Genomic DNA, 23089 nt, shown 5'->3' on the forward strand with positions numbered 1-23089 from the left:
TGGAGAGAAGGGGTCAGGGTGCGTTTCTGTATGTGGTGTATAGCGGCTTGTGAGTCCGAATAGACTGTGTACTCTTGGAGAGAGGGAAGGAGGGAAAATGACTGGAGGGCATGCGCAATGGCGAGGACCTCGAGGGACAATGCGTCTGGAGGGTGTAGATACGGCCCGCTGGTGTGGGTTTCAGGAGCAGGGAGGTGTGGATGGTACAGGGCGTAGCCGCAGGAACCTCGAGGAGCCACGAAGGAGGCATCCGTGTAAGCTACACCCTGGGTATCAAAGAGAGGGGAATGGTGCTGTGCGGCCGCATGACGACGTCCGGCGTGCAGGACGGGGGACATGTTGGTCGGGAGGGGAAGGATACGAAGATTGGGGGCGGGGGTGGGAATAGGAGAGGTAAACGGGGAGATTGGAATGGGCGAGATACCCGCTTGAGTCAATAACCACTGACCCTGACGGGTAAGGGAAAGCCGGGCAAGCTGCGAGTCACGATGGAGACTGAGAAGAGAACGAAGAGGATGGAAGAGGCCTGTGGCAAAGAGCTTAGTGGTAGAGGTAGTGATAGGAAGGTTGAGAGCTGCCTTGTAGAGGCCCACAAGAGCAGTCTCGAGAGCGTTAAGTTGAGTCTGAGTGAAGGAAGCGTAGGGTGCAAAGTATAAGACCTTGTTGAGGGCCAGCGCGTGGGCAACTCGGCACGCGTGAGCCTCGTGGAGACCTGAGCGTCGAGTGACCACGCGCCGCAGGAGGTGAGTTACAGAGTGGCAGGTGGTGACAGCGCGGTGAAGGGATTGCACATTCTTAGCCGCATGCAAAGGGAAGCCAAGAACTTTGCACTGTGTGACGACAGGAATGGGAGAGCCAGAAAGGTGGAGAGAGACGAAGTGGTTGTGTGAGCGCTGGTAGGAGGAATGGCTGAGAAGGAGAAGCTCGGATTTCTCAGGAGCAGGAGAGAGGCCAGCGGTGGTGAGAAAGGAGTCGATGAGATCTAGGCCACGTTGCAGGGTGTCCTGTACGTGACCGGGAGATCCAGATGAACACCAGAGAGTGATGTCATCGGCATAAAATATATGATGCAGGTCGGGAATTTCAGCTAGCTGGGAGGCGAGCGGGGCCATAGCAAGATTGAAAAGGGTAGGAGAGAGAACCGCACCTTGAGGAGTGCCTCGGGTGAGGTTGTGGGGGTCGGACAGATAGGTACATATCATAAATCATTAAAAGTGCATCTCTCCGGATTCCAGGCCAGGGATTACTTAATCTTCGCAACATGGCCACAGCACGAGGCCCTTTCGCTGTCATGTTGAGTGGTGATCCTTTCCAACGAATCACCTTCTTCAGTGGAGGAGTTAATCGTTGGATATCTGTTGATGGTTGATGGGCGGCCTATATATTCTTCGGATTCACTGTGCTTGTCTTCCCGTTCTAGCGCGTGTGTCTTGCACATTGACGTGCGGCCAGTTGTACGCCAGTTCTGCGACCGCGGCACTTTTTCACGATATGGCCTCGTCTTCTGCAGCAATAGCATCCTTCCTTTTTATGGATGCATTCCTCGGCTGTGTGCCCTCGACTTCTGCAACCGGTGCATACTGTTTCTGTCTTTCCTCGGCGTCTGTCGGAGACGCGCGGATTGGGCCATAATTTACAAACGACTGCGTCTTCTCATGTCATTTTCATGGGCGCGACCTCGTTTCCCATAGAGTTTCTCAGTGTCGTTTCCTGCTGCTGCCGCGGCGAGTGCAATACTTTCCGCCTTCGAAAGAGTTAGAGTGGCCTTGGTCAGCAGCGTTCGTTGTATACGTCGCGGTCTCGTATGCCGCCGACCAGTCGGTCTTCGGAGCATGCGTTGCAGCCTTGAGCCAAGTTAGTCCTCTGCGAGCTTCCGCAGTTGCACAAGGTATTCTTTTACGGACTCGTCTTCTTTTTGATTCCTCGTGAAAAACTGATAACCTGCTGCTATTTCATTCTGTTTCGGAGAATAAGGGGTGCTGCAGATGTTGACTGCTACGTTATAAAAAAGCTCATTTACCTCTTTCGGTGAGAAGCTGGCTAAGACGCCTATCGTCTTGGAGTGTAGCGTGGCGATCAAGAGAGCACGTTTCTTTAAGTCTTGTTCAATATCTTTGCCTTGGAAGAACGCTTCGAGGAGGTGAGGAATATTCCCATTTTTTCCCGCGTCTCGTCGAAGGGTGGTACGGCAGTAGCTACGCTAACACGCTAACATTATTAGCGGTGCTTCAACAAAACATCAATACACATAACATCCGAAATCCAGAACGTTGGCATATCACTGGCTGTCGCACAAACTATGGCAAGCAGATGCTTCGTTACAGGCTTCCTATTTTACTCAATCAGCACTCATGCAATAGTCGGAAAGATTTTACAGTTGTTTCCGTGAAGCAATTCCGTCAGATGTTTTTGTGAACAGTTTGTCCATGTCCTCATTTTAGTGCTTTGTACATAATGTACTTTGATTTTTTTGTGCTTTTTAACTCAAATTTCATTCAATTTTGATTTTATTGATGTAAAAATTAATTCAGTTGATTTATCCTGCGCTGCCAAATGCCGGCAGTAAGGGGGCAGTCGCCCCGTCAAGCTGCTCTCTGAAGTAGCTTTTTGGCGGCTGATCCTTTCCTTTGTAAAAGAGGAAAAATAAACTATTATTATTATTATTATTATTATTATTATTATTATTATTATTATTATTATTATTATTATTATTATTATTATTATTATTATTATTATTATAGCTATGTTCGCGTTGTACCGTGCGATGACCTCTGTACGCCCCGCGGTGCTGCGTTGTGGCATTCAACGCCATAAGACGGACGATGTGCGTCACACCGTTGGTCGCTGACTTGTCAGCGAGCGTCCCGTCGACATACTTGATCCACACATGTCGCCACTGTTAAGAGCCTCGCCCATTCGGTGTATTACGCAGAACTTTGATCGCGGGCCACCTATATACCGGGTGTTTCAGCGAACACTTCCAAAAATTTTCAAAAATAGGCTTTTCAGGGTGGTATGGTATTGCCATACCGGCATGGTGTTGTCAGCCTGGCGGACACAAGGAAACCGGTGAGTCATCTTGACTAGTACTAGTCATCTTAACTAGTAATCTGGCTACATCTTGCCAAAATACATGAGCTTTTGATACGCATGCAGGCAAAGCAATCATTTCGGTGCACGTAACTAGTAAAAAGAGCCAAACTTTGTGGAGCCACAGCGTGAAGGGTAATCGCATGTTCTAAATTATAAAAACTAATATGGCTATTACTAAAATGTCGCAGCGTGCGGCAGCCGAGGGGCCGCACCAAAGAAATAGCGAAGATTGGTGCAGGACAAGGAATGAGAGTTATTTGTCTGACGCTTCTTGTATAAGCGGCAGTTACTTACCCGCTGCTGCTATCAGTGCGCGTGATGGCAAAGTGGCGCGTCATGCACTTGACGCTATCACAATTACTAACGACCGGCTACAAATCACTAACCACAACTAGGTGCCCTACTCTCACAGTAAAAAAAAGTAATCATTAAAAATTAGTTAACCAGCTTGCTAATTAAAACCATTCACCGCTTTCCTGTTGTCCTCCCGCACTAGTAATACTATGCCGAAAAAACCATATTTTTGCCCCCAAAAGCCTATTTTTTGGAAACTTCTGAAATCTTCCCTGAAACACCTGGTATTTATATAGGGCAGGATCGATTACGTCATGGGTGCCAATCTTGATGATGGCAGTTAGGTGGCGCTTTGCGTCAGTAGCCACTGAAAGGCAACCGCGTGTCCTCCGTCACGCTGATCTATTGATGAGGACGTAAACATTAACAGTACGTGGTATTCATGCCGCTGTTGCGATTGCAGACATCGTATAGGGCGCCCTTGAATGACAGGTTATAAACTCGCTTCGGAGGTTGCAGGAGGTTTTATTGACCTTGAGCAGGGGACTGAGGACCACAACGCTGAGCCTCAAGCTCCGCAGCAGTCGACGATGAGACGTGCGAGTCCTAAAACTTAATTTTATTTTCCCTACTCCCAACCCTTCGTTGTTTATCGAAGCATGCCGGCATTATTTAACTCGTGGGCTCGTTGACAGCTCTGGGTTTGATTTTGACTTCAACAGACCATCGGCATTGATGCGGACACTGCCCGATTCTTGGACAATCCTTCGCAGTGGGTGCGAGCAGTTCACATCGAGGGGAAAGAAATAAAAGCAGTTCCAGGAGGTCCCTGTCGTGGAGGAGGAGAAAGAAGAAGATGCGTTCACTGCGAGCGCTCTCGAGCTGGAGGTAGCCTGGGAGAACGAAGAAGAGCCTGCAATGGTGCCCAGCTCGGTCAAGGCTTGAGATCGTCAGCAACCCCACTGGAGGCGTCCTTTATTCCTCTCGCTACTGGCCGCGACATTCCAAGCAGGATGGACGAAAGTAGCGCGCCGAAGGAGCTGGCTGCGGTGTTTAGGTGAGCTCTGAAGGGTTAAAGCGTCCCGGTGATACGGTCGCGTCTTTTACGCCATGATTAAGACCAAGGTAACTTAGCTGAAAATATTGGACCGGGACAAGGAAGCGCTTCAGACAAGCGGGGAATTAAATCATGAAAGTGCAATTAGTATCTTGCAACAGCTTAACGTGAACGAAGAGTTCGCGGAGGAGCAAGGATTCAGGCACCTTTTTTTAAGCAAAATGAATGATCAGAAACATGTCAAGCCCGGGACCTGCACAACACATGCATGATCTGCACAACACATGCAAGACACGCAAACTTTTCAAGTATGCGTCTGCCTAGAAACTATGTTTAAACTAAGTGATCTTGACTATAAATGGAACCTATACGACCTGCTGTATGGTTACTTTTGTGCACTGGACGTCGGCAAGGGTTAATTGTGAGCATAATTTTGATTATCTTCAAGTACTTCTTGCTAAATGGTACCACTGCAACGGCCGTGGTTTTGACGCCGAATGCGTAGAGGTGTAGGGTCGGGTTCAGACCGCACTCTAAAGACGAATTACCCTAAAGGGATTAAAAAAATAGAGTAAACGGTCCTCTAGCGCACTTCCTAATAGGGGAAAGGTATTCTGCCCAAGGTCCAGGATAGATTTCAATCACTAAAAATTACGGGAATACTTACGATTGGAAACAATAACAAATTCCTTTTCCAAAACATTCGAACCTCTTGCAGTCAACAAGACTTTATCCGAGGTTTCAATCTTCTACTACAAAAATATACTTCCTTTGCTAGTTTCATCAAGTTGCTATGCTTTCAGGTGGAAATATGCCACCGTTGCCGACGAAAGTAAGCCTTACGCATATTTGCTCTCTATACATTTAGTGATGGAAATCTACCCCGGAACTTGGGAATCACACGCTGCCCCTAAAAGGGACTGCGCTAGAGGACAATTTACTTCTTTTTTGCCCCGTTATAGGGTAAATTATGTTCACAGTTTAAGTCTTGGTCAAAGTTCTTAAGGCCACAGCGTTCAGCTGCAGCGAAATGATTGTTCCTAAAATGCTCCGTGTAGTGTATCAATCAAAACACAAGTCAAGCCCGAAGCTTCTCTACCGCAATAAGAAACCCTCTGCTGGCATTTCAAGGTCATTAGATCTTTAACAGTGCCGTAATGACTCTATCATGCGACTGAAGCGAAAAGCCTTTGGCCTTATGACTTTTGATCAAGACTGTACGTGTGTAGTACGACCGAGTGGCGGACTGCACAGAAAAGCAAGCACGGTACCCATAGCCGCAGCTGACGGCTATAAGTAACAACACTTCGCGAAGGAAGAGCCCCATAGAGATATTAGCCAGGGGGGCACCAGCAGACAACCAGAATACCGTCAACTGTTTGGTGATGTCACTGTTTGTCGTCTGGTGTGCACTACTAGTGCTCTGCACACAGGTTTTGTGCCAAAAACAGGTCGTGAGAATCTGGCAAATGAAGAGGTTTCTTATTCCGTCACCTAAAATATTCTGGAGCCAGTAGGTGTGCTTCACTAAAGAAATTCCAGAATTCGATGGTTTTAAACGGTCAAATGTGCGAAACTTGCAAGTGAAGCATGTGAGGTACTTTTTTGCTGGCATTTGAAATGGTGATATAATCGGTGAATAAAGCCGCATCGGCGTTCAGGCTTCCCCGCAGTGCACAGCGACGGGCTGAGGCCGCATTGATGACATCACTTCTGGCGGCGCTACGCTTCCAGCGAGGAAAGGGTTCCTTCATGCGAGAAAAGGAAGGCCGCCGAAGGTGAAGCCAGTATTGCTTGGCGGCATCGGACGACGAACGACAGCGTGTGGACGAAAGGCAGCGGACACCCGGAATTTCGGCAACAATGACGTCATCGCAAGTTTCTCCGCACTTCTCCCTCGCAGTGAGGAGAAGCCTGAACATCGGTGCGGTTTCAGTCGGCGATTACGTCACTATTTTAAATGCTAAATGAAAAGTACTTGGCATGCTTTACCTAGAAGCTACACACATTAGAATTTTGGAAACACCTTGTAAAACCATTCTTAAAAAATTATTTCAGCCTCCCTTTGACCAGAAAGTTTTTCACTGTAGTGGCTTGCCTGGCACAATAGAAGAAGGTTAAGCTGGTTGGGGCCCGTTGTAGTACCTGTATTTTTTGCTGGACCATTTCTTCTAGAGATGACTTTGCTCCATATGGTTCTCAGGATAATCGAGGAGGACAAGGACCAGATGCTGTCGTGGCTGAAAGAGCTGGTGGCCATTCCCACCATCTCTGCGGAGAGAGAGCACCGCAAGGACATAATGCGGCTGATACATCAGACGCAGGAGGTATGTCAAGATTTATTTGGGGAGTCAAGAAAGTCTTACAAATATGTAAGCAGCTGCGACTACCAAGAAAGCAAGGTATAGTAGGATACAACTTAAAAAAAAAGCGTCTATTTGGTAACACTGGGCCACGCTCCATGGCGCCCTCTATTATTCCGCTGGCCAAACGCAAGGGTAAAGGAAATTAGATTCCTAATCTTTTATCTCTCTTAAACAAGGAATGTAACAAAATTCAAAAGCTTATATATTTTTTCTTATGATAACCTACTTGTTAAGGTAACAAGAAAAGTTGCAACAACGCACTGTTCTTTCGTCATAAAGGAATTCTGTGCGGCAGTCCTGAATGGGGGCAGAGTTTCACTGCAAACTTACACTGTATCCGACTATGGGTTTATCATATGGAGACTGCAGCATGGGTCCAACTAAGGCCCATTATGCCCTTCTGTCATTTTGCCATGTGTATATCGTCCACAAGCTGCGTCAGGAGCTGCCATGTCTGCTTGTACCGAAACGCGAACAGATACGAAAAAAATGTGCAAGGTGAATGGAGCCCAGTACATGTGATAACAGTTCAGTGCTTGACGTGGCCTTTACGAGTATTCGGTTTACGAATATTGCGAAAGGCATCACTTTTCACTCCACACCAGGAATGACGTTACTTTCCAGCACGGACGAGCCTAGAACCCGCAAGGAGACCGTGTTCCTCTTCATAAGTATTTAAAGATTTAAAAACTTGTGCTGCTGTAGTACACTGCGACATCTGGTTGGGCGACTTGTGGATGGGCAGTTGCGCCGAGTGACGTTGGTCGCTATACCTGCCTGGCCCCTCGCAGAAGCTGAAGAAGCACGGCGTGCACGTCATCCTGGAGCCTCTGGGTGACCAGAAGCTCTCGGACGGCAGCCAGGTGCCCTTCCCTCCGCTGCTTCTCGCCAGCACCAACCACGACCCCAAGCGGAAAACACTCCTCGTCTACGGCCACCTGGACGTCCAGCCGGCACGCAAGGTCTGCGCACACTGCTCCTGCCGCTTGTTGCGCTGGTGTTTAATTGACGAATAGCAAAAAATAATTGGCAGAGGCTTAGCTTGGTTAAGCTCGGAAGGTTGCGAAAGCAAATTACGGGCAAGTTTAGCGACTAAAGTAGTGAAAGGCGAAAGCCTGAGTGCTGCACAGAACGCCGGAATTTGCTTAAAGTGCTATTGAGGTGTCCACTAAACCACAGAGTCGCTAACCTTTCCTTTTCTCCAAATCATCGCAGTCTACAACGCTGTCGCGCATAAATGAACGCCACAACAGAGGTCAAGCTAAAGGTCAAAAGTGGATCTGCCGGGACAACGCTGAAGGCTCAAAACCTAGCGCAGTATTGCTTTCGCAATAAAAAAGATGACGTGCGCAGACTTTAAGCCCTGAATGTGAGAAGCGATAACAGCATCAAGTTCAGGCAATGCGGGCGCACCGCTGTAGCTCGCTGCGGGACGCTTTAGTGGCATTGCACAACAGTGGCATAGCTGGTAACCATGGGGAGTAGCGGAGGCAGCTGACGCCTTAGTACGTTTTCCTGACCCTTTTCCTAAGACACGTTTGCACGGCCTTGTACGCCTTTGTTTGGTGGTACAGTAGGTGGTGGTGGTGGTGAAAACTTTTAATTACTGAAATAGAGTTTGGGAGCCACAGAGTGGCCCCGCTACATGGTCGGCGTCCCTAGTCCGGGACACCGCATGACAATGCCCCGTCTCTAGCCCGTTTCACCAGAGCCCTTTGGGACTCAAGCGAGGAGCAGTTGAGAAGGGCAGTCTCCCATGCCTCTCTGGAAGGGGTAGGGGAAGGGGGGAGGTGGGGATTTTGAGTACATGCCCACACCATGTGGAAGATATCACAGGTCTCCCCACAGTGTGGGCATCGCCCATCCGTGTTAGGATCTAATGCTTTAAGATTGCAGGACAGAGTAGAGTACCTGTCTGCAGGCGCCTTAAAGTTCGCTCCTCCGTCTTACTCAGCCCCTTTGCAGGGGCCGGGAAAAGGCGGTGGATGTCGCTATAATGCGTTATAATTTCCTTGAATCGCAGCAGCGGCTGGTTAGTCTCCGAGCCAGAAGAGCTGGGATGAGGAGCCCGGTGAGTAAGCGCTCGGGCAGCCGCGTCAGCGGCCTCATTACCTCGTAAGCCCTGGTGGCCAGGAGCCCAAATGGTTCTTTTGGTTGTTGGATCAGTGGCAGTCCGTCTTAGAATACAAGCAGCTAAGGGGGAGATCTCCCCTGCCAAGTAATGATCACATGCTTTTCGGGAGTCCGTAATGATGATTCTCGAATTGGCGTGGGCGGCAGCAAGCGCTATCGCTACTTCCTCGGCTCGCATTGAATTCGGGGCTCGAAAAGAGAGTCCATCAACGTGCATTCCCTGGTGAACGACAGCGGCCGTGTAAAATCCCGTGGGCGATGGGCCTGCTACGTCTACATAATATACACCAGGTCGGGAGCCGTGTTGTCTCTCAAGAGCCCGAGCCCGCGCTTGTCGCCTGTTTACGTGCATGTCGCTCACTGGCATCTGGCGGACATGCATGCGCAGGACGACGGCTGGGAGACGGAGCCGTTCCAGCCCGTGGAGAAGGACGGCCGCCTGTACGGCAGGGGCACCGCGCACAACAAGGGTCCGCTGACCGCCTGCATCTGGGCGCTGTGCGCGTTCCTCCAAAGCGCCGGAAGGCCGCCGCTCAACGTCAGGGTGAGCGAACGCCGCTATTTTGTACCCGGTGGGAGGAAGCTCACGCACTACGCCATTCGTCTGGATTTTGAATACGGAACAAGCTAAGTCATTGAAACGAAGAAAATAACTGGAAAAAAATTTTTTAATGGTGACGTTGATTATCACTTAAAGGTATGTAACAGCTGTAACTTACCAGTATTCACCATGAAACTTGGAAAAACCACCTAGGCGCAAATAATTTCACAAGGACAAAAAGAGACGAGGAGACAACGGACAGGCGCCAACTTACAACTGGTTGGAAGTTGGCACCAACTTCGAGGACAAGGACAAAAAGAGACGAGGAGACAACGGACAGGCGCCAACTTCCAACTCGTTGGAAGTTGGCACTAACTTCCAACCAGTTGGAAGTTGGCGCCTGTCCGTTGTCTCCTCGTCTCTTTTTGTCCTTGTGAAATTATTTGCGCCTAGGTGGTTTTTATAAGTTTCAAGATGCAATACCAACTAGCCCGTCAACATGCCTTACTGAACAGTATTCAACATGGCAGAAACGTGGAGGTTAACGAAGAGGGTTCAACTTAAGGACAACGCAGTGAGCTATGGAAAGAAAAATGATGAGTGTAACTTTAAAAGACAGGAAGAGGGCAGAATGGGTCTGGGAATAAACGCGGATTAATGACATTCTAGCCGAAATCAAGAAGAATAAATGGGTTTGTGCTAGATTTTTTCTCGCCATCTGGGTGTGGTGCATTGGAGTGAGGCGCCGTACGTTCCGCTTTGCACGCAGTTGCTGATCGACAACATGCAGGAAGTGGACTCGCAGGGCATGGCTGCCTACTTGAAATCGGATAAGAAGAGCGAGTATCTCAAAGAGGTCGACTACGTCTGCATCTCGGACGGCGTTTGGCTGGGGTCGCGAACACCCTGCTTGACCTACGCACTCCGGTGAGACTTCTACTGAGCTCAATGCGCCCTATACTCCGGTACGACTCTACGCCCCTGCAAGCGGTAAAAGTTTGAGATAAGTCGACGCCTTAGCATAGGAGTCTTGTACGTGCGCGTTTGCTCATGCTTAGAGGTTGGCCAAGTCCTAACTTATCAGGTCGACCCCGAAGATTTCCTTCCCGCTGTCATCTTACCAGAGACAAGGTGTCGTTGACGACGCCCAGAATTCACTCAACGTTTTCTTTCACTATGCAGGGGCATATGCCATTTCCAGGTCGAGGTGACATGCGCCAGAATGGACCTCCATTCCGGAATCTACGGCGGAACAGCGTAAGGGCGCATTCATTGCTTTGTACATTACGCATTGATAACCGCTTGCACAAGCGGAGGAGGAGGATAGAATGGGGTTTGACCGCAGTTACTAAGGCTCTAGGCGAAGCTGTACCGCGTGTGAAATGGCGCATAGAACGTGAGCCGAGCCAGATGTGCCGCTTGTGTTTTGTATTTTGCTGCCACCACGGCGAACAATCAGCAAGACTGTATCGTTCCCTCGTCTCAGCGGTCCAAATAGCTTACTGTACGTAATGTTGAAGGGGCCAGTATCGAGTCAACAGCCTTCAGTAAGTCTTCGCACGACGTGTAAGTCTTCGCATGGAGTGTAGGACGCAATAGGTTGGGCTTGTTAGCCTGTTTCAAGCGAGGCAGTTGTGATTTTACATCACGCACACTACAAGTCATGTCGCCAGGGAGCAGGGATGGGTTGACCACTGCCCATGCTAGTAAAGAGCTTATTCCCTGGGCCCTCCTCGTCCAGTGCGTGAAGAGCATCCTGGAAAAAGTAGTCGTTACAACAACCACCGGACACTGCATTATTAAAGCTTTCTGTCTCACCTCTTTAGTCGTTAGCTACCCTAGGATGAAGGTACTACGACACGCCGTTATGGCCCGCTACTTCCATATCTGGGCTTGCTAAGCGACCACTGATCCGCCTGCGCTATTGAACTGGATTATTGTCGGCAGCATTAACGGTCACCGCAGGGCGGCGACAGACTGCTATTCTATTAAAAGGAAACTTGTATGGCGTAACGTACAGCACGCAGTAGTGGTTTGTGCACCGTTGAATGCAGTGCTTTTCCTCTGAGGCGCATCTTCTTTCCCGTAGCATCGAAGCAATGCCCGACCTGATGTACCTGCTGAACAGCCTGACGGACGCCGGAGGGCGGATCACGATACCGGGCATCTACAACGACGTGCAGCCCTTGACGCACGAGGAGCGCAAGTTCTACGAGGGCTTCGAATTCGACACGGTACGTAGGCCACAACAGTCCACAATTAGCATTGTTCCTTCTTCAACAGCTGTTGTACGAGCTACTTTCCCGCCATAAACACCGTGGCAGGAGTGTATTGGACCTAAAGACTCCTGCTTTTACCTGCTGGAAAATGAAAATGTCGAACAGGTGTTTGGAAGTTAGGGGCTGGACTTAAATGTTTTAATGTTTTGAAAATTGGGCATAGTTTTTTTGGTGTTTTGGTTGCGTGTGTTCTGTTTTTTTTTTCGGCGTCTATTATTTCCTACGGTTGTGTTCGTAGTTTTATTTCCATGACATAATGCGGTATTCGTGTGCGGTGCGATATCACTTATATTTGATCTTGCAATTTTTCTCTGCTTCAGCATTCGATTTACCTGTAACTAATATACAAATGGTACTTAATTACTGGTAAAGCGCATATAATGGTGCTTGCAGAAGAGACTGCTATCGCCAATAGAATATAACAGGATGTAAACGATGTAACCGTTCAACAAAAACTCAAGTGGATGTTAATTTATAAACGATGGATTGTCATGTTAGCTGGGTTCTTGCGCTAGCTTTAGTCAGTGGGAGGGGCGTCATGTGGTCTGCGTGCTGACGACAGCGATAGAACTGCTGGCGTCACCGGAGCAGAGCACTCTTTTCTTGCACTTATGCATGGTTTAGAATGTTTTCGCATGCAATGAAGACACCTGCTTAACAAAACAAGCAATGTCGCTAAGCGGGCGATGACAGTGCAAAGCTCTACGCTAGACGACGTATGGCGACAAGGTATAGAGCCTCTCAGCCTGCAGAGGCGTGAAAAGTCATGGAGCGATACCCAAAACGAACAACTGCGCTATTCAATCCAACGATACATCATCTCGTCACAACCCTGGCTCCCACACTTTATTTTCTTCCTTTGAGTGAATCCTACTGCTACTTGATAGCCAGTCGACAGCAAGTAAATTTTAAGATTGTTTACTTTTTTTTGGATAAAACCGAATTTCGAAAATTACACGGTATACCTATACTATTCTTTTTTCATTTAAACCGAAAAATCTAACCCTATAGTATACAGGGGATTAGAAGCAGGCCATGTGCTGAAGCTTTCCAGAATAAGGCCTCCCGTGAATGGCCTTCAAAATCTCCGAAAAAGTTCAAATATTGCTCAGCACTGATCGCCTCGCCTCTCTGGCGATAATTGGCCATCGCATGCCTCCAGATGAAAAGAAAGGGCGAGGCATGACCTCTCCATCTGACACCAGCTGTGGGAATGGTTTTCGACGGGGAGGATGGTTGTCCCCACTCCAATTTGGGGCGTTCTTATTGAGCACTGGACAGAGGACAGATGATGTAGCGTCATGAGACAAAGCCGTTGAAAGTAATAGCTAAGGCAGTCCCATAGCGTATATACGGCATAGGGGGACCTAAAGAATAAAGTTGTCATAAAGAGTTCAGAGGGAGTGATGAATTGAGTTTGGAGGGCACAAGTGGTTGTAGTGGACAGTGGTCAAGGAGGGGGCGTTAGAAATTTAATAAACGTGGTTAGTGGAGGCAGCTAATGGGGATTACGTGCTGTTTGTCGATCTGTTTCTGCGCATCCTTTAATTAAAGACACGGGTATGGCAGTCAGTCCCTGTCGTGAGACTAGAACTTCATTACGGACTTGAGGTCTTGGACCCAGCCAGGTTCAAGAGACAGCTTTTTTGTCTTCTGTCGCTGTATATTAAATAGTCATGTTACAAATAAAGAACAAAAAACAAGCGACAGCCTTCTCTCCAAATAGGGGCAAATGACCTTTCTGAAGCTGACTTTGTAACTACGCTGCGATGTGCTAAAACTTCAAGCGTTCTCTCTGTCCTCTAGCCCGTTGTGTTGTAAGCGGTGCGGGCAGGGCACTATTATTTTTATTTCTTTTAATTGCCCACACTAAAGCTTGTCCTCTCAGGAAGCCCGTTGTGTCGTATGACGGTGCGGGCAGGGCACTTTTTTCTTATTCCTTTTTTTAAGCCCAAACTAATATCTGTCCTCTCAGGAAGCGTTTCGCGAAGAAGTGGGCGTCACCAGAATGGCTGGCGCCGACAAGACGGAGATCCTAATGCGTCGATGGCGCTATCCGTCACTTTCTATACACGGTAAGCAGAGAGCAAATATCCCTTAATGCCACGGGGGGAAGGAATTACGCAGTGCTTTTCGCTTCGTTGTAGTAATGTGCAGCGCTGCATAGGAAAGCCTTAGCAGGTGTCATGTTTTACTGTGAGTGTCGAAACTGTTTTAGAGCGCAGCTCCTAAAGCCCAACTGCATGAGCCCTTCTCGGCGCGCGTCCTGCGTGCTTGGGCGCCCACGCGCCGGCCAGAGGAAGTCTGCGCATGCGCGACGCGTCGGCCGCCGCCGAGCGCGTCAACAATCAACAACGCTCGGGTCTGACAGTGCCACATATTCGGCGCGCGCGCGCTACTCGCGGTAGCGCACCTGCTATATCCAGCGCGCCAGCATCAAATCAGACGGCGTTCTGTTTTTGTGTCCTCGGGAGAGGGTCTGGCAAGCATTTCGCCGCTCCTTTCGCCGCGCACACAGGGCCATTATTTAAGCAACTAAAAATCGTGAAAATGACATCTTTGTATAACTATAGGCTTTCCCTTCAGTATAGACAAGGCATCACCAAGAAGGGCGACACACTAACATTATTAGCGGCACTTCAACAAAATGCTAATATACACAACATCCGAAATCTAGAACGTTGCATATTACTGGCTGTCGCACAAACTATGGCAAGCAGATGCTTTGCCACCAGCTTCCTGTTATACTTAATCAGCACTCACGCAATAGTCGAAAAGATTTTACAGTTGTTGACGTAAATAATTAACGTAAATAATTCAATCGTAAATAATTCAATTACGTAAATTGCCGTAATACGTAAGTTGACGTCAATAATTCAATCAGTTTATTTGTCCTGAGCGGAGAAATGCCGTCAGTGAGGGGGCAGTCACCCGGTCAAGCTGCTTTCCGAAGTAGCTTTTTCGCGGCTGCTCCTTTCCTTTTAAAAGAGGAAAAAGAAACAAACCATTATTACTATTACCTGCAGCGCGCGACCGGGCGTGTACTCGCGCCATGAGCTTGGAGTTGTGTACCGCTTTTTTTTGCGCGTCGGGCCGCGGCGCTGAGCGCGCAGACGCGCACGGCGCGTAGGAATACGAAGTGTCTATGGGGTCACGCCTGTTACCGCGTTCCGCGCCGTCATCGGCGCTGTCGGAGGAACGGGTTGTCCTGTTAGCAGAGCGAAACGCCACCTGGAGTGTGGCTGCCACAGGAACACCCCGCAGGGTGGCTAGCAGCGTAACATAACACCTTCGAGTGCTGGCAGGTGACATGTGAAGAGCTGCGCTCAAACTTCGCATTACCGACTATCGTAATCGTCTGTCAATTTGTTTTGCTGACTCCTCGGTCGACGATCATTAATGCGTTTTTCGAACACAGCACGCATGTTAAGGAAATGTAGCGTTGTCTTGTTTGTGGGCAGCAGACTATGTACTGCCGACTGTATGCAGAATTTTGCTTGATTTTGTTTTCACTTTGCCGCTACGGATGTTTAGAGTCATTGCTGCCTCGTATTTCGGGGTAAGCAAAATGTTTTGACCAACGAAGAATTTCTCTTTTTTTTTCACTTTCCTGAAGTTGTGGGCTACTGGTGTCATGCCCGTACAAAGATGAACCGCTTACGTGAGCGCCGTTTACTGATCGGGCGAACGTTGTTTGAATGTTGCAGAGTACGCCCAGAATTTGGAAGGGTTACAGCTCTTACTTCACACGGCGGCTTATTGATGCAATGACAAACACAGGGTACTGAGGACGGTTTCACGAGTAGGAATTGTGGACAAATTTTTCTAATTTGCGTGGCATTTGCCGCATCGAGGCGAATAATTAAAATTGCCGCAAACATTTCGAAGCTATTTTCGTAGGCTGTAAAATCTAACGGCTGTAAAGCATTTGACAAGATTTGCGCAAAACATCGCTGCGCTTTGTAGTTATTTCACAAATAAAAATGAAAATATCTCCTTTGAGTTGTGCAGTGTTCGCTATTGGCAACTGACAGATAACGCTAGCTGGTTAAGGTGACCCTAGCCACTGCTCTTGATCAAAGTCAATGCCAATATAGTTCACCCATCCATAAAAGCTGGGCTTGTTAGGAAATGGTTTCAATCGTTGCAGTTTGTAGCATGATCGTAGAGCTCGCATGTGGGGTTATTTATTAATGGCGACTTTTAAGTCTTAGGACGTACTGCCATACAGCCTACTGCAGAGCATCGCGCGTACGCACGCGGTCTTCCGCGCAGGTATTGAGGGCGCCCACTGGTCTCCGGGCGAGAAAGCGGTGATCCCGGGCCGGGTTGTGGGCAAGTTCTCCATCCGCACCGTTCCCAACCAGACGGCGCAGAAGGTGCGCCAGTGCGTGGAGAAGCACCTGCAGACGCAGTTCTCCCGGAGGGGCAGTCCCAACCGAGTCAAGTGAGCTGGTCATTTTCTCTTTCTTGTCTCTTTACTGGACTGCACCAGTTGAAGCGCAGCGAACCTTAGTTAAGCCCTAGATGTTCTAATTACTCCACATGTAACTACATCTGAACTGACGAGGCAGTCACCGTCCTGTGAAGAGATAATAACCCCCCAAAAAAGGTCCGCACTTAGAAAGTGTGTGTCTGCTTTACACATGATGCTTTAAACATTAAGCAAAATGTTTATCCCTCCTTAAAATTCATGCTTTTAAGGCGTTGTGACAGGAAGGAAGGATGAGTGCCGATGATAGTTTTCATTAGCATTTCTTCTCAATTCGGAAACCATGCAATACGAACAAAGGGCTGGTATCTCAGTCTTACGATAGCTTTGCTTGCTGGTAACCCAAGAGAGCAACATCAGCGTCTTAGACGGGACGAAGAAAAATGTTTTGAATCGGTTATCTGCCGAGAGTTGATATCTGCGGGCCAGGCTCTGGTGTTGTAGATGATAGTCTCTCATACAGTTACTTGACGTCCCCAGCTCTGCGCCCTTCACCTGCATGTACTGTGCACCAATTAGAACTATTCCGGCCAGTGTGAGCTACAGGCACTTGCATGCACCTCGTTTCGTAAAGAACAAAACGAAAAATGATTCTCTTGTCCAGACTGGCTAACCTGGTTTCTACGCCAGCTAAGAAGCGCGTACTACACGTAGATACTGGTATCACCCACTCTGTTGTGCCGTTTGACTGGGGCTGGGATGTTCAGACCACAGCGAGAGATGGACTGCCCCAATAGCGTGCTCAAAGGTTCGGCGCCTCAAACGCCAAATGTCACAAGGCTTCCTCAAAGCGAATGTGAATTATAGCTTGTGGATTGGCTGATGGTTATCTAATTGGCTGTCGTGATTTGGTAGCGCCCACATGCCGGCGAATAACAGCGTGCTTAGTTGATGTAAAACAAGCTCCGGCCGTAGGTCTTTCAGGGGCCTTGCAATCTGCAAGCCTGTCTGTCCAGCGACAAATCGTCATTTTGCAGTTTTACCTAATGACATAAGCCTAAATCAAAGAATCGCCAACATGTGCGCCACGAATTTCGCATGAACCTGACAATGGTAAGCCTCTGTGCGTTCCTCGAACAGACTGGCTTGACCTCCCGTCTGTTCTTCGTGACGTTAGTGACCGAACGCTCCTCGTATGCTGCCTTGGACGATGAACAGCTGGACGCCCCACTCCGGCTGTACTGTGCATCGCCTAGTGCGCGTGTGTTTGCATGCTACTTTAGCGAGCTCATCAGCGCGTGCGACCTGTATATATGTTAATATGTTAATATGTAAATATATTTATTGTACAGTGTACCTCTTCCTCTATCCTTTCTAACTCCTCTCACCTCTTTCACTTCAATTCTACACTCTGCCTGCTATCATTTTATTTCTGCTGCCCTAGCTCAGGTGCTTCCCGGAGCGATGGCAGATGCCGGGGCTAGCAAAAAATATTTTCTTTCCGTTTATTATTATGTTTATTAAAACCACTACTACTGCTACTACCATTACTACTCGTTTCAGGGTCATCATGTCCCATTGTGCCGACTCGTGGGTCGCAGATCCCACCGGACCTCACTTTGAAGCCGCCGAGGCTGCTGTCAAACACGGTACGTGGCAGGCCATCCTCATGATTTAGTTAGATGTATACTGCGCATCAAAAACAGTCAATGACCGTCTTTTAGCTGTGAAGTTAAGGCGAAAAAAAAACGTGGATGTTTTAAAACGCCGGTAAATATGTGCAAGAAATGTCACCAAGACGAACGTTAGTTGAACTAACTTTGCAGTTACGATAAATTTTGGGAAACTCCCTCCGAAGCCGTATGTACCATTTGCAAATGTGTTTGATGTGAACGAATTTCAGTACACTAACTTTCAGGTGATATAACATTTTGGGAAGCTTTAATATGTTAATTCGGGGTCAGAATGGATAATTTCGGCCGGGAACAGCAGTTTCTGTGATGACTTTTTTAATGACGCACGGGTAGCTTGGCAAGCGTGTATCATGGCTAATAGGTTCTCTTTTTTGGGCTTTTTGGAGGAGGGGGTGTGGGGGGGGGGGGCACGAGGAGAACTGAGGTAAAATATCTTTTTTTTTTGCGAGAATCACATCCTATAGAGGCCAAGCATCAGGCCGGGGGAAATGTTGTATTTTATTTATTTTATTTATGACATACTGCACGCCGTGAGGCCCAAGCAGGAGTGGATACAGAAACAGATCACAAATTTAGCAATAATACTAAAGTGCAAACAGAACACGAGCAGTGCGAAATGACACGAAAGAGAAAAAGTGTGGCATGACCACGTTCCAAAGTAGTCCAGCAGATTGGCTAGCGCACTCACTCTCAGTCTTCAGTGTCAGGAAAAGGTCACAGGAGTCCTTGTTTTGTGCCACGTGAAATGACCCTCACGCGACGACCTTTCTTCCTCTGCCGGGGACAGCGTACGGCGTGGCACCACAAAGGACTCGGGGCGGCTTCTCGGTGGGCTCGGCGAGGCTTTTGCAGGAGCACGTCTGCCGGGACGTACTGCTGATGTCCATAAACCCGGCCGGCTGCGGCTTCCACTCGCAGAACGAGCACATCAGCATCGCCGACCTCGTCTCCGGGGTTGGTCCAGGATTCCGTCGTTTTATTTTGCTTGTACTCACGCAAGTTCTTCGCAAAGTTTCTCATGCAGTTCCCTGTCCTAACACGTGTGCACGATTCGTGGCTCTTTTACAGGCCAAGTTGTTCGCGGCCTACATGCACGAGTTGTCCAAGCTGAAGTGAGGCAGCCCAAGGGGAGGTCAGCAGCCGAGGGCTGTCCGACAGACATTTCCTCGTCCTTGTTATTTGCAACCGCCACGAGTTTGTCGTGGAAGCTCTGGAGCTTTCGTGTTAAAACAGATTATTTTCGCCGGCCACGAACAAAAAAAGTGACGCATTCCACTTTGCTGTTCATTCGGCTCACGCGTGAAGTTTTGTCGACTATTGCTCGATACAAAAGCCACTGCGCGAAGACGGTTGTTTCTTTTTCCAGGCTGAAAACAATAATAGGTCAACGGAAGTGGAAATGGTTAACATACTTGTGCGCAGGCTTTTCTTATATCCGTATGAGCATCTAATTAGCATTATTTTTTATATTAGAATTAGGAGCTGAGATTCGACGTTTGACAGTCGAATCTGGTTCTCCACGAGAATGCACGCTGTGTAAAGAGAGTGGAGATATTTATGAACAAAGTGTTAAGAACACTAGGGTTAACTACGCAGTAGAAATGACAGAAGCAAAAACGAAGAGAAGGCCTGTAAAAAGGCACCACAAAAAATAAACTTATATTTTTGACGTGTCTCCAGAGCTTATTTTGGGTTTATTCAGCGCGTTTATAATTTTGCATTTAACGCGACACACCGAAGTTTAATCGTGAGCGGGCGGTATACTAAATGCGAACGGAAAATAATCTCTCGGCCTGATACAGCAGGGGCTGGCCAAAGAGACGATGGCGGTTACTTTGACCAGTGCCACCTGTCGCCGTTGGTGTGTGTATAAAAACTGCGGCGGTTGCTTCTGCGCAGGCGCACAGGATGTCGCGTCATCACGTTATTTCGGGATGCTTGCTTGAGGAAAGGCTTTTTAGCACAGCCTTGCTTTGCGACCGCGTGGCTCACCTGATGAAGTTAGCACGAGGCGCGAGGAGCAGGCTGCGTGAATGTGGTAGGTCACGTTATCGTGGCCGAGCGCGCTACACCTGAGAATGACGACCACGCTAACCCGGGGGCGTATTCGCCAACTGCAGCCTGTACAGCCACAAGGCTTGAAACCACGGTGAATTGATCACGGTTACTGAAGATTGTCGCAACGGCTTACCTAAAAGGGATAATTATTCCCTAAATAATGCTTAAAAGTGTATACCAACCTATTGTTAGTAACCATGTAATGTTTAGTTTAAATTCAAAAATGATATTCCAGCGGTGTTAATAATGTGTGTAAAAGTATGCAGAAAATGTTTTGAAAACTTAAACGGCGTTATACGGCAGTAAGCATCACGATTTGCGACCTAAAAGGAAAAAAAATAAGACAAATCACAGTACAGAGAGCGGAGTCGAACGGCAGACCTTCCATACGCAACACGTGCCTCTAATCCACTGCGCCAAAGCGGCGATGTCAAGCCGTCGTTCTGAATGAATATTTATAACCAGCCTTAATGGTGGCTGCTACCTGCCGGTGGACGGCGCTGTCATCCCTGGCTGTACCGGCTGCATTTGGCGAACACGCAACCCGGGGAACGAAGCTAAGACAGCAAATGCTGCAATATGCCGACTGTTGCATCGTTCAGAGAGCCTCCTCAAATGCTTCTCTCAGCTAAGCCACCGGCTTGTTCACAAAATAATTTGGCGCAGAAGTGGCACTTGGCTGTAATTTTTTCCTTTGTACTACATTTGGGTGGTATACTTGCCTAATTTGGTCAGAATATCCGGAAATCCGCATCGACAGCACCGACTAACAAAAAAGAAACCTTTTGCATAATTGTTCTGGACCACTTAAGCTGTAGGGATTTACTCCAACATTTTAGATTAACGAGGAAAGTATACGCCAAACCGCACAAAGATCTAAACAGGGAGCAAGGGGCCATAATAGTAAGCAAATTGAAATCGAATACCAGCTATATGTTTCCAAATTCGTACTACTCGCATTGCGCTTTTTGCGGTGAAGTGGCTGACTTGTACCATATGGTTTGGGCATGTTAGAAAATCCCAGCTATACCAATAACCAATAACCCAACAACTAAGGACTCGGAGGCGGAGCTGCCCAGCTCACATTCGCAAGACCAACTTTCCCTGGTGAACCGAGCAAGAGCGGCGGCAAAAGCCAATGGGCTCCTGGAATGAGGGCCCACCCAACCGATCTATGAATTATACGTTTCTCTCTCTCTCTCTGATGATGTCACTGGAATGAGAAACGTACCGCCTCTGCCTTTTCTTCGCCGCCGGGACGCCCATTGGCAGGTTTTGTGTCACGTGGCCGCTTTCCTGCATTGATTGTCCACACTGGCCCGTGCTTGGCCTCGTCTACGCTGGGCGTGGCTTCTAACCGCGCGTCGCTGCGGATATTTATTTCTTGCATTTCGACAATGTGTTGCAAAGTTCGCGTGCGCTTTACGGTCCTGCGCTACACTGTTCTTCAAGTCCATACCACCTTCTACGGACGTTTTTACAAAATCCTAAGTTTGCCTTTGTTACCAAAACAGGTGATGTGGTAGCTCGTACAACCTTAGGGAGACCACACGGGTTGCCTCTTAGTCCACTTCTTTGAAACATTGTAATTTAAGGACTGCTTGACCTTCCTCAGCCATGTTCGGTTCTCATTCAGGCCTTTGCTTCGACGTGATTCGTTTGATCTCAGGTGCTTCACGGAGAGTTCTATAGCACCCACTTGCTGATGTTCTCACTCGTATCGCCCACGCGAGAGCGAGGGGGAAGTTTGTCGTCACTCGAGGCACTCTCGCAGCGAGCGAGCGCGGCGAGATAGCAGCGCCGTGGGGCGGCCCCGCAACTGCTCCCGCCGCCGAAGCGCCGATCTCTCCACTTTTGCTCACGACTGTACAAATTACTCCCACTAAATCATGCCTGCTTTTTCCGAATGGCACTCGCGTGAACTGCCGTAAGCCTACTGCTAGCTTCCAAGGTGCACCGATCCCCTGCCCTTCTTCTATTCGGATTCTCAGCGTCTATTTTGATTCTAAACAAGCCTTCCATTTACCGTCTCCTCCGGTTACGCGACAAAATGGGAGCTGCCGACTGCCAAGCTTGCAGAATTTCTTCGCATGCTTCTCCTGTCTGGTGGCCTCAACCTCCAGGAACGCGTGCCCGCGAGTTTCTCTTGTTCGTACAATGCGTTCCCCTTTTGGCTCTTACTGGCGCATATTGCATTACATAGAATGCTGCGTTGGCAAGTTTTGGCTGCGGCTCCTCCGCTTGAAATAGGAGTTGCCAGTCTTGACTAGAGATGTAAAATTTCAAGAAATTTTGAATGACATGAAAAAAACCGTTCTTTTCAGGGTTTTTTTCATGAAAAATTGGAAATTTTGCAAAACGCGACAAAAACAGATTTATTTGCAACAGCACAAGGATCAGTAATAATGCTCCGAAGTTCAGTCGGATATCTAGTTATATATGTCATATTGTGAAACGAACACCTTGTTCTATTGCACCGAGAAAGGGAGCATGAAAACTGATCTATAAGTAACTCCATATCGGACTCAGAGTCACTGTCGCTGGATGCGGCACTACGCACAGCAGCATGGATTGAATCTGTGTCCACAGCTAGGTTCGAATGCACATACACAAGCTTTCGAACGCGTTCCCCTAAAAGCCTGTTGCGAATCTTTGTAAGGCCGTTTCCGAAATGGGACCAGATTCGTTCGTAGCTGGCGGATAATGGAGGTATCTGCAGCAGTCGGCAAGCCAGACGAGTTAGAGGCTGGTTGGTGCAAAGGTCTTGAAACCAGGTAGATGGGGCCACTTCCATCGCTGAAGACCCCTGTCCTGGACCAAATTCCTGCGGATGTCCTGTACTCTGCTACGTTAGAAATCAAGAAGCTAGGCTTGTATTCGGCTAAAACCGCTAACGTGCACTGCAGCCTATGTTATTTATGCCATGTGTGTAGCGCTGTAGTCTTTGCAGAAATTTTGTTCTACTTGAGCTGTGAGTTCAAGTATTAGTGTGTTTTCAACTCAAGCCTGGATTTGATATGTGACCTGGCCTTCAACCCGCGTACTCGCAGCACGAACGTTTCAAAAGCACTACCTGGCACCGGCGATGACGACTGCTCTCCAATCGTTCAATGATGCATGCTGTAATAGTTTTCAAAGCAAA

At 48.3% G+C, this 23089-nt stretch overlaps 1 protein-coding gene across 4 annotated transcripts; it reads left to right on the forward strand.

The window, feature by feature from the left end:
• Window positions 1–1768: 1768 nt before the first annotated feature.
• On the forward strand, window positions 1769–19540 carry LOC149370765 (cytosolic non-specific dipeptidase-like). Of its 4 annotated transcripts, XM_089583992.1 has the most exons (13): window positions 1769–1888; window positions 4161–4444; window positions 6648–6771; window positions 7602–7772; window positions 9332–9487; window positions 10254–10411; window positions 10667–10741; window positions 11574–11718; window positions 13739–13838; window positions 16039–16210; window positions 17759–17844; window positions 18677–18843; window positions 18958–19162. In XM_089583992.1, the coding sequence occupies exons 2-13, from the start codon at window positions 4401–4403 to the stop codon at window positions 19003–19005; spliced, it is 1446 nt and encodes a 481-aa protein (XP_089440118.1). In that variant the 5' UTR covers window positions 1769–1888; window positions 4161–4400; the 3' UTR covers window positions 19006–19162. The 4 variants fall into 4 exon arrangements, with proteins under 4 accessions (XP_089440118.1, XP_089440102.1, XP_089440116.1 ...); XM_089583976.1 differs by lacking the exon at window positions 18677–18843 and having other exon boundaries at window positions 18958–19540; XM_089583990.1 differs by lacking the exon at window positions 18677–18843 and having other exon boundaries at window positions 1800–2140; window positions 18958–19540.
• The last annotated feature ends 3549 nt before the right edge of the window (window positions 19541–23089 follow it).

This window comes from Amblyomma mixtum, chromosome 1 (assembly GCF_055824585.1).
Source record: "Amblyomma mixtum isolate Tamu chromosome 1, ASM5582458v1, whole genome shotgun sequence".
Lineage (NCBI taxonomy): Eukaryota > Metazoa > Arthropoda > Arachnida > Ixodida > Ixodidae > Amblyomma > Amblyomma mixtum.